Raw genomic sequence first — 12,158 nt, forward strand, 5'->3', positions numbered from 1 at the left:
TCCTTATTCTCCCCTCACAGCTGCTAAGATGATGTTCCACCTGGAATCCACCCTCCCGGGGGGGGCGCGAGTAGGCTACAGGATGGCAGGGGAAAAAAACACGAAAAAACACGGACTCACTGGCTATTAGTAGACCTACAAAGGAGATGCAACAGATTCCCCCCATGTCGAAATGCAAGTGGTTGGACTATTATAACACACAAACAAATCAACCACACAGTTTCATTTCAAATCTACCAATACAGGGGGTAGTATTTTGAGCCTGTGACGCGACGTCACGTAAGTGCTACTATATAAGCGTCCGCACACGCGTCGTAGCTCCATTCACTCTAGTCTAGTCTCTTGCCAAGTTCGCTTGTGCCAGCTTTCGCTAGTCTATCTGTTATCGATATCGATTTACTTAGGCCTATACTTCAAAACCCAAACAGTCTTTTTAAAGACTAACCCCACAAACAGTCTTTTTAAAGATTATCCCCATCTCAGCCATAGCCAAATTAACTGCTAGGCGTGCACTTAGCTAACTAGCTAGCAACTTTTTCACCGTGTTGCAACACAACTATACGACCCACGCGACTAAGACACACACACACTCACCCACTCACTCACTCACAAAGGACTACAATTGTTAAGTCTTAAAATAAAATCTGCATTGCCTGCAAAATCGTTATTGTGTACTGTTGTATTAAAGATCGTGCCTAAGTCCCGACTGATTAGCCCCCGATACTAGTCTCTCAACATAGCCACACACACGCACACATCGTTACATCATAGCATAAACTTTATTGAAAACACAACTAATCCACATCCAAATTATTTCAAAACCAAACAAAAATGGGGAGATTTCTTGTGAGGACCAACAAGGCAACCGACGCACCACCAGCTGCAAAAAAGCTTTGAAGGTACGATGAAGCATACCTGCAGTTTGGGTTTACAGTCACGGCTGATCTGAGACCTCAGTGTGTCGTGTGTGCCGAGGTGCTGGCAAACGACAGCATGAAGCCCTGCAAACTAAAAAGGCACCTCGAAACAAAGCATGGCATTAAGGATACACCGGCTGAATATTTTAAAAGAAAGCTTGATGGCCTCCATCAGCAACAGGCAACCATTTCAATGCACAGCACTGTGTCTAAACAGTGTTTGGATTTGTATGCAGTGGCCAAAAGAATAGGTAAACTGGGTAAACCGCATACAATTGCCGAGACTCTCATTTTGCCGGCCGCAGAATAATGATAGGAGATAGTGCAGCAGCCAAACTCGGTACAGTACCACTGTCCAATGACACAGTCGCTAGGAGAATTTCAGACATGATAATGATATCAGAGAGCAACTGATAGAGTTCATAAAAAAGAGTCCTTACTACGCGCTGCAGCTGGACGAATCCACTGATATTGCTGGGCAGGCCCAGCTCCTCACCTATGTCAGGTATCTGCGGGACAAGGCGATTGAGGAGGATGTCCTGTTTTGCCGGCCTCTTCAGTCGCACACTACAGGAGAAGCCATCTTCAATGTCCTCGATATATTTATCAATGAAAATGGTTTGGCTTGGGACCGATGCGTTGGCCTATGCACGGATGGTGCGCGGGCAATGACGGGCCGTGAGCGTGGCCTAGCTGCTCGCGTTCAGCAAGTAGCTCCACTTGTGAAATGGACACATTGCATGGTCCATCGCGAAGCACTAGCTGCTAAAAAAATGCCGGTTCTCTTTGACTCCGTGCTGAACCAATCCGTGAAAATGATGAATCTCATCAAATCACGGCCGCTAAACTCTCGCTTGTTTGGGGTCCTCTGCCAGGAGATGGGGTCAGGGCACGAACAGCTGCTTCTGCACACTGAAGTTCGCTGGCTCTCCAGGGGGCGGGTGTTACAGCAGTTGTATGAGCTGCGAGAGGAGGTGAAGTGGTTTTTGACAGAAATCAAATCAGATCTGGCGAAGCATCTGGATGACACTATGTGGCTTGCGTCTCTGTCCTATTTGGTCGATATATTTGACCGCTTGAATGGCCTCAACCTGTCTTTGCAAGGCCGCGAAACTCATATTTTGCTCCTCGCAGACAGAGTGGACGCCTTCACACAAAAACTTGACCTCTGGCGTGGCCGCATCAGTCGAGGGAACTGCGACATGTTCCCCAGCCTTGCAGACTTTATCACTGATGCAGGCACGTCACACGATTTCTCCTCTCTATTTCAATCAGCGTCTGAGCACCTGTCAGCAATGAGAAAACAATATGCGACGTACTTGAAAGAGGATTATCGCTCTTTTGCGTGGGTTCGAGATCCATTTGTGTGCACAGCAAACGAGCTGTCAATTGATATGCAGGAACAGCTTATTGAGCTGAAGAGTGACAGTAGGCTGAAGGAACTCTTTACCTCCTGCCCTCTTTCGTCATTCTGGGCAGCATTGATGCAGGAATACCCTCAACTCTGTGACGTCGCCTTGAAGATTCTCCTCCCTTTCGCGTCGACATATTTGTGTGAGGCAAGATTCTCAAAAATTACTGCACTCAAAATGAAATACCGCAATCGTGCACAAATCGAGGATGATTTGAGGCTATGTTTATCAGACATTGCGCCAAGAATTGAGGATCTTTGCAAGGCAAAGCAGGCTCAGGTCTCACATTAAAATCGCCTACCTGCAAGCTTCTGTAAAAAATGCAGATGATATGCCTACTAATAGGCCTAGTAATAATAACAATAATAAAGCATGAATTCATATCAGAGGTCTGGTGCCAATTCCCAATTATAGCAATAGCCTAGTAATGATAATAGGCCTACTGATGATGATAATAATAATAACAACAACAACAATAAAGCATGTAACCTCATATAATTATATAGCAATAGCCTAGTAATGATAATAGGCCTACCACTACTCATAATAATAATAATAATAATGCCTGCAAGCTCACATTAGAAATCTATCTATCTATCTATCTATCTATCTATCTATCTATGCAAGGTGGTGTAGTGGGGGTGGCGCCGGGAAGGGGGGGGGGGTGGCGCCAGGAGGAGGGGGGGCCCCAACTGCAATGAACCAGCTTTAGGGGGGCCCAGCTTGCAAAAGGTTGAGAACCCCTGGTGGAGACTACTGCAATAGCCTTCTCTCTGGTCTCCCCCAGAAAAGTATTAAACACCAACAGTTAGTTCAGAATGCGGCTGCAAGGGTATTGACTCACACAAAAAAGAGAGACTACATTATCCCAGCACTCCGTACACTACACTGGCTGCCTGTGAGCTTTAGAATAGATTTTAAGGTTCTTCTTCTGGTTTTCAAAATGGTGAAAGGTTTAGCACCAAGATACTTGGGTGATTGCATTCAGGAATATGTCCCTAATAGAACCCTTAAATCCTCCACTGCCTCTCTCTTAGTGACTCCAAACCGTAAGAGAAGCGGTGAGGCGGCTTTTAGCTGCTATGCCCCTAAGCTTTGGAACGCCCTACCAGGCCATATCAGAGAGGTAGAAACTCTTAACACCTTTAAGAAACAAAACACACTAATTTAAACTTGCCTTCTGTAACAATGTCCGTGATACACAGAGGCAGACGCAGTGGTGTAGTGAGGGAAAGGTCCCGTTTATTCATAAAGTCAGTTCGTTGGCTTTCCAGCCTCCTCAAAACACTCGGCGACTTCCCAGTCGCCGTTCTCCTGCCAAACAGAGGCACACACATCTTAAACCATTTAGTCAACGAGGCTTCATTTGCAACAGGTGTGCAACGGAGCCTCGCCGACATAACCCTGGCCACGGTCCTGTAGCTCCCTCTACAGGCCGAACGCTGCATGTCCCCCCACACCTTCACACACATCACATCGCCCACCCTCGATGATCTACACTCTCCAACGCCAGCAACAGCACCATCAGTATCAGTACCAGCAACACCACCAGCACCAGTACCAGCACAAGCCCTGGCCAACAACTCCAACACCAGCACCAGCACAAGGACCAGGAGAGGAGCAACACCCCGCCCCAACAGGGAAGTTCACTGCACCTTCCCTCACACACACACTGCCTTACTAACCCCTTGCCTACACCACCAGAGCAGCAGTGCACACACTCCACGACCCAACCCATCGACTCCAGATCAAGCCCCGGTCCCAGCCAGCATCACCAGCACCAGCCAAGGACCCTGAGTTGATCAACACTTCCTTTCTACCCTGCACCATTCTACACCTTCCCTACACAAGTTCCCTAAACCAGACCCCCCTCCCACAGGGCGGCACTGACTGAGTTGCTGTCTGCTGTGATGTCACGTCAGATCGGGATGTCCCACACTCATCATGACAATTTGTATTTTGTACTTTTTGCCTGCCCAAACTCGACATCTATTGCACGCCTGACCGTCCTGGTAGGGGGATCCCACTCTGAGTAGCCCCTCCCAAGGTTTCTTCCATTTTCTTTTTTTTCTTTTTTTTTTCTTTGGGAGTTTTTCCTCGTCCTCTGCGAGGGTCTAAAGTTGGGGGGTGTTGTGTCTTCTATTGTACTATTGTTTCTCTGACTTTTTATGTACAGCACTTTGAGTTGCAGTCTCTGTACGAAAATGTGCTCTATAAATAAATGTATTATTATTATTACAAACCATAAAAGAGTAAAAGAAAAAGGGAAACAGCTAGAAGAAATATCTGAATGTTTGTCAATCCTACATCTGAAGCTCTATGTCTATACAGTGTTTGCAAAGTGTAGGAAAAAGTTATTTAAACATTTTACAATGTGCTGTATGTGTCTATGTTGAACAGTTGTTTAGAGAATCAACAAACAAATGTCTGTTAGTTCAATTAATAGTGTTGTTATGTTTTAAATGTTTCAACTTCTATCAAAGCTTCCTATGAAATGATACTTTCAAAGAAGGCCCTGCCACCATGGTTGGACCCAGGGCCGTAGCTACAAAATGGACCCTGGCTGTGGTCTGTGAGGTAACAATGACTGGAGTTTTAATTTTTCAAAAACATTACACACAACACATACAGTCGTCAAGGATGTCACAATGTGATGACATAATGTAGAACACGCAGCTGGGGTTCTAAAATCCAGCTACAGTACTCCTGACATTCATTTACCTGCAATTCCTCTGTGTAGAGCAAGATAGGTAGATGTTATTTGTTCTTTTCACAGTTTTTTAAACTTTTGCTGTCTGAAAGGGCCATCAGACATGAATCCTAGTGCGCCCATTCAATCAATGGCCTCCTTGTATGTAGGAGATCTCCACAGGGACACCACTGAGGGAATGCTGCATGTGAAATTCAGCCCTTGTGGTCCAATCATCTCTATAAGAGTGTGCAGGGACATGATAACACACCAATCTCTTGGGTATGCCTATGTCAACTTTCAACAGCAAGCTGACACAGAGCGTGCCCTGGACACCATGAACTTTGATGATGTCAATGGAAGACCTATACGCATCATGTGGTCTCAGCGTGACCCTTCTCTGAGGAATAGTGGGGTAGGCAACATCTTCATTAAGAATTTAGTGGAGACTTTTGACAGCAAGGACCTCTACGACAGGTTCTCTGAGTTTGGGGACATCCTTTCCTGCAAGGTAGTATCTGATGAGAATGGCTCTAAAGGCTATGGCTTTGTGCAGTATAATAGACAGGAGGCTGCTGAGAGAGCTATTAAGAGACTCAATGGAACGTTATTGAATGACAGAAAAGTGTTTATTGGACACTTCAAATCTTGCAAAGAACGAGAGGCTCAACTTGGATCCAGGGCCCGAGAGTTCAATAACGTGTACATCAAAAACTTTGGAGAGGATATGGATGACCAGCGCCTTAAGGAGAGGTTTGAGAGATTTGGACCAGCCCTGAGCGTCCGTGTCATGACTGATGACACTGGTAAGTCCATTGGTTTTGGATTTGTCAACTTCCAAAGGCATGAGGATGCCAAGAGGGCCATTGATGAGATGAATGGCCGGGAGATAAATGGGGGGCGGGTCTATGTGGGCCGCGCCCAGAAGAGAGGAGAGCGCCAGACTGTGCTGAAGCGCCAGTTTGAGCAAATGAAGCAGGGCCGCAGGACCAGATACCAGGTGTGTGTATAAGAAAAAAAGATTTAAAAAAAAAAAGACTATATAAGAAAAAGAAGTTGATAGTCTTGGTAAACATTGTTGATGTATTTGAGACATGAAAAATATCTCACTAAACAGGGTTTCTCTCTAGCAGGGTGTCAATCTGTATGTGAAGAACTTGCATGATCGCCTGGATGATGAGCAGCTGCACAAAGAGTTCTCCCACTTTGGAACAATCACCAGTGCAAAGGTGATGATGGAGGGTGGACGCAGCAAGGGATTTGGCTTTGTGTGCTTCTCCTCCCCTGAGGCAGCCACCAAGGCTGTGACTGAGATGAACGGCCGTATCGTGGCCACCAAGCCCCTGTATGTGGCCCTGGCCAAGCGCAAGGAGGAGCGCCAGGCTCACAGAACCAACCAGCACATGCAGAGGATGGCCAGCGTCTGTGCCGTTCCCAAACCAGGCATCAACCTCTACCAGGTTGCTCCCCCACCTGGATTCTTCATGGCAGCCATTCCACAGGCCCAGAACTGTGCTGCCCCTTACTTCACCAACCAGCTGGCTCAGCTGAGACCCACTCCTTGCTTGGCTACCCAGAGTGTGAAACCTCAACACTTCCAAAACATGCCCAACACCATGTGTCTATCGGCTCCCAGGCCTCAGATCTTCAATGCTATGAAGGCCACACTCTCCCAGGTGCCCCGTATGATGACCTCTCAGCGCATAGGTCAGTATATTTAGTGAAGCAACGCTGCTCATAGACACAATACCAATATGCCAGTATTTGCCATGAATATCCCTTTGATTATGATGATCTTCCCTCTCAGCTACCCAGGCCTTAAGACAGCGCCCTGCCAGTGCAGATGCAGCTACAGCCAGGATCCGCGTCGTGCCCCAGAACAAGTACACAGCTGGTGTACACTACTCCCAGCAGCACATGGCTCCCCAGCCACAGGTCCTCATGCAGCAGCCTGCTGTCCATGTCCAGGACCTGGAGCCTCTGATTGCCTCCATACTGGCTGCCATTCCCCATGAGGACCAGAAACAGACGATAGGTGAGTCTGCTTGTTTGTTTCTATGGATCCCCATTAGCTGTTACTGTTACTGATATTTATTCTCCCTGCCTCCAGGTGAGCGTCTCTTCCCATCTGTCCACAACATGCACCCCAGCATCGCTCCCAAGATCACCGGCATGCTGCTGGAGATGGACAACTGTGATCTTCTCCACATGCTGGAGTCTCCAGAGTCCCTGCACTCCAAGGTGGATGAAGCTGTCGCTGTGCTGAAGGCCCACTGGGCTGAGGAGGCTGCACAGAAATCTGGCCACATCCCAGCTTGAGGTCCAAGCGGCTAACACAAAAAATCATATCCGGACTTTGAAACCTACTTCACCAATAAAAGTATTCTTGCATTGAAAAAATATTGAAAAATTAAAAAATGATTTCATTACAAAATGAAAATGATTGACTCAGCGATGTCTAGAAAAGGTTAAGCTGTACCTCAATGATAAAAGTAAAAGCCCTGGTTGGACCAGATAGACCAACAACGCACATCCCAGTTGGGCATGAAACAGTGGATGTGAATGAACAACTAGATCATTAAACAGTTGTACTTTTACTTTTATGGCCCAGCTAGCCACATTCCATCAATTCCAATGTCATGATTTTGTCTTCACAGAATAATGTGAAAAGTATTTAGATAAATGTTCATAACTGTTAATGCATTAGTGAGGATATTGCGCCAAAGCTCCTTTGTTTCTTGGTGACTGATTGACTTGGGACAAAAGTCCAGTTTTAATGACCAAGACTTTCAGGAAGTGAAAGTCAATATCGAGTCAAGGATAACTCTAATGCTATTGCGTGCGTGCGTGCGTGCGTGCGGGCGGACATGCGGGTATGAGCATGTGTGGGTATATTTTCTACATTGACAGGAAGAGGACAGATGTTAAAGTCCTGGCTCCTGCTGATAACCTGTACTACCACTGGTTGGTGATCATCGCCACGGCCCTGCTGTACAACTGGTACCTCTTGGTGGTCAGGTACGGTATCACACACCTATATCCCCCCAACCAGTGAATGAAATTATTTGTCTCCTTTTATGACATGTGTCTTCTGATCTAGAGAAAACCATGTAGTATTATCAGTAACCCTTACATGACATGTCTTCTCGACAAAGTACCTCCATTACCCATAACCCATGACAAACAGCAGTAACCATAATCCATGGTAACCTAAAGTGAATCCTCAATGGATACTTTTTCCGATTGAAAATGGCTTAATCTGTGTTGGGGAAACTGGCCTAGGGTGTACAGAACAGCATTCCAAAGGGAATTTTAACATGTCCCTTTCTAATACAACATGGCTTGGGTAGTTACCATGTTGTGGATGAACCCCTGAATTTCTTTAGCATTGACATCTGACTCAGTGAGGGCTCACCAAACTTGTTGACGAAGGAGGCAGAGTAGTCCCAGATGCCACAGTTGAGGCCTGCCGAGTGATCTCAGAAAGTAGCTACAATGGGGTGGAAACCCGTTTTGAAAAGACAGACTCCTTGGAACACGTTAAAGTTTTGGAAGAATCTACAGGAGCGTGCTGTCGCTGTGATTTTCGCCACACAGTATAAGTGGTTGTCAAGGATCACCCCATGGTTCTTGGCTGTATGGGAGGAGGTCACAGAAGAGTTCTCTACTGTGATGGAGAAGTCTTGGAGAGGGCAGGCTTTCCCTGGGAGGAAGAGCAGCTCAGTCTTGTCAAGGTTGAGCTTGAGGTGGTGGGCTGACATCCAAGCAGAAATGTCTGCAAGACATGCCGAGACACGTGTTGCCACCTGTGACTCAGAAGGGGGGAAAGAGAGAAAATGTTGACTATCATCTGCGTAGGTGTGGTAGGAGAAACCATGTGAAGAAATTACAGAGCCGAGAGATTTGATATAGAGAGAGAACAGTAAAGGCCCCAGGACAGAGCCCTGGGGGACCCCAGTGGTGAGGGCTCGTGGAAAGGCCAGCGATCCTCTCCATGTCACCTGGTAGGACCAACCGGCCAGGTAGGATGCAAACCAGGACAGTGCAGAGCCAGAGATGCCCAATTCTGAGGGCATCTCTGGGTGGAGAGAAGGATAGGGTGGTTTACTGTGTTGAATGCAGCGGACTGGTCCAGAAGAATGAGAACAGAGGAGAGGGAGGAAGTTCGAGCAGAGTGGAGGGCCTCCATGACAGCGAGGAGAGCAGTTTCAGTAGAGTGCCCAGCTTTAAAGCCGGATTGATGAGGGTCAAGGAAGTTGTTCTGAAGGAGGTAGTTAGACAGTTGCTTAGAGACAGCACGTTCAAGGGTTTTAGATAAGAAGGAGAAGAGATACCGGTCTGAAGTTATGGATAGCAGACGGGTCAAGAGTTGGTTTCTTGAGAAGAGGCTTGACTCTGGCTGTCTTGAAGGCAGCTGGGACAGATCCTGTGGATAGAGAGGAATTGATTAAGGTGGTAAGGAACGGAAGGAGGTCTTTGGAGATGGATTGGAGAAAAGGGGAGGGGATAGGATCGAGGGGGCAGGTGGTTGCCCGCTTGGATGTGACCAGTTGTACAACATCATCAGGGGAGAGGGGGGAGAAATCTGATAAACCAACTGGGTGTTGCACAGTGGGTTAGGGAGGAAAGGTAGCATTGTTGGTGAGAGGTAGAGGGAGGGGGGTTAATGTCATCAACCTTCTTTTCAAAGTAGGTGACAAAGTCATCGGCAGACAGAGAGGAGGGGGGAGGAGGAGGGTTGAGGAGTGAGGAAAACGTGGAGAACAGTTTCCTTGGGTCAGAGACAGAGGATTGAATGTTGGAATGGTAGTATAAAGCTTTAGCAGCTGATGCAGATGAGGTGTAGTTGGGGAGGAGAGAGAGATAAGGGTCTAGATCATCAGGAAGGCCAGATTTTCTCCATTTCCTCTCAGCTGCTCAGAGCCCAATTCTACAAACTTGCAGGGTTTCAGACAGCCAGGGAGCGCGTGGAGTGGATAGTGCTGGCCTTGAGATCTGTGGGCAGAGAGAGTCGAAGGATGAGGAAAGAGAGGACAGGAGGGTGGAGGAAGCTGCATCAGTGGATAGAAGACAGAAGGATTCAACAGAGGGTAGGGTGGATAAGACAGAGGAAGAGAGAGCGGTGAGTGAGAGGGTGCGCAGGTTGCAACGAGAGGATACAGTGTGGGTAGAGACTGCTTGGGGGGGTTGAGCATTTGAGAGGGAGGGAGAAGGATATGAAATGATGATCAGAAACCGGAAGAGGGGTAACAGTGAGGTTTGAGGTATGGGAGGATCTTGTGAAGAAAGGTCGAGCTGATTGCCCGCCTTATGAGTGGGAGGAGAGTGGGACAGGGTAAGGCCGAAGGAGGAGAGAAGGTCAAGTGCTCCAGACGAGTGAAGCTTCTCCGATTGGATGTTGAAGTCACCCAGTATTGTGAGCGGTGTGCAGTCCTCAGGGAAGAAGCTGAGAAGGACATCCATCTCATCTAAGAAGTGGCCAAGCTGACCTGGTGGACGATAGATAACAACAATGTGAAGTTTGAGTTTGGGGAGGTGATAGAAACAGCATGGAAATCAAAGGTGGATATATGACAGGGGAAGGACATTATGTGACTGTGGGGGGACATGCAGCGTTTGGCCTGTAAAGGGAGCTACAGGACCGTGGCCAGGGTTACGGAAGCGAGGCTTCGTTGTGCACCTGTTGCGAATGAAGCCTCGTTGACGAAAAGGTTTAAGATGTGTGTGCCTCTGCTTTCGGGAGGGAAGGCTGGAAAGCCAGGACTGGAAAGTCAACGTGGGAATTACAATTATTATCTTAAATAAACGGGACCATTCCCTCATCACCACACTGCGTCCGCCTCTCTGTACAAGGGACTCGTTACAGTGACCACTTTCGGTGAGATGAGGAGTCCTGTTCCTCCTCCTCAACCAGAGAATCTAGGGGAATGAGAAAAGGAGTAGGCATCAGAGAGGGCTGCCGGAGTAGCTGTGTTATCCGGTGTAATCCATGTCTCTGTGAGAGCAAGGAAGTGGAGAGACATGAAGCAGGCTTCTGATAGCTTCTGCTTTCTGGACCGCTGATTGGCAGTTCCAAAGTCCTCCCATGACAGTGAGGTCGTGGTCAGTTGAGCAAGGTGGGTAGATTAGATTGGAAGGGTTGCAGGTGGAGGTGTAGCTTCGATGTGTCCTCCTGATGGATGAAATAACAGGAATGGGGAGAAAGCACATTGTGATTTTTTGCCGGTATAGAGGGAGAGGGTTAGTGGGAAATGTAGGATATAGGTATGCTCAATACACTCAAGGTAATGAACAAATTATCAAAATAGAATAAAAAATACTTAGTTGTATGGCCTTCCTCTCAGGCCTTCCCCAGTGGACTCCACAGATAGACTCCTTCGTCTTTGTGTCAGGAGGCTGTCGCAGAGGCTGTCGCTCTGCAATCATCACAATATAAATGTAGATTCTGTGATTGCTGATGACTAGCAGGGTAGCAACCCCTCCCCTTTATTTACGATCAGTTAACGACCAGACAGGTTTTATCACTCACTCAATCCCAAATGTATTAGTCCTGGTCCAGGGTGAGGAGGAGTTAACTACCTGGCAGAATAGTGTTTAGGCCCTCCCACTGGAGATTGACAGCACGTCACAGCAATTGACTTCAAACAGATAGCTTCCAACAGAAACTACTATCAGAGCGTAAGGCAGGATAGCCACAGCAAAACAAACAACTCCTAACAGCATTTTGACTAGAAACAAGATTAAACTAACTTACTCAGACTCAAGAACAGGCTTAAGGCAGGATAGCCACAGCAAAACAAACTAGTACTAAGAGCACTCTGACTAGAAACAAGATTAAACTAACTTACTCAGACTAGAGAACAGGCTTCACCACTCACTCAATCCCAAATGTATTCGATTAATCTCCAATGAGGATGAGTCCGCCTACAGAGAGGAAGATGACAGCCTGGCTTTCTGGTGAAGCCAGAACAACTTGGAGCTGAACGCCCCAAAAACTGTAGAGATGGTAGTAGACTTCAGGAGAAGCCCAGCCCCAACCGCCCCTCCTCATTTAGCCTCATTGCCATTTAACTTTGCACAGCCTACAAAATGTAATGTTTTATTGTTCTATTTTGTAAATTTGTTATTGCTATTTTGTTA

At 47.1% G+C, this 12,158-nt stretch overlaps 1 protein-coding gene across 1 annotated transcript; it reads left to right on the top strand.

The window, feature by feature from the left end:
* Positions 1–5,142: 5,142 nt before the first annotated feature.
* On the top strand, positions 5,143–7,337 carry LOC310824184 (polyadenylate-binding protein 1A-like; the record flags this gene model as incomplete). The annotated part of the gene is made up of 4 exons (XM_083696995.1): positions 5,143–6,018; positions 6,152–6,725; positions 6,826–7,053; positions 7,129–7,337. 4 exons carry the CDS (start codon positions 5,143–5,145, stop codon positions 7,335–7,337), a joined length of 1,887 nt encoding a protein of 628 aa, XP_083553121.1.
* Between the last annotated feature and the right edge of the window lie 4,821 nt (positions 7,338–12,158).

The sequence above is a fragment of the Argentina silus genome, assembly GCF_951799395.1.
Source record: "Argentina silus genome assembly, chromosome: Y".
Classification (NCBI taxonomy): domain Eukaryota; kingdom Metazoa; phylum Chordata; class Actinopteri; order Argentiniformes; family Argentinidae; genus Argentina; species Argentina silus.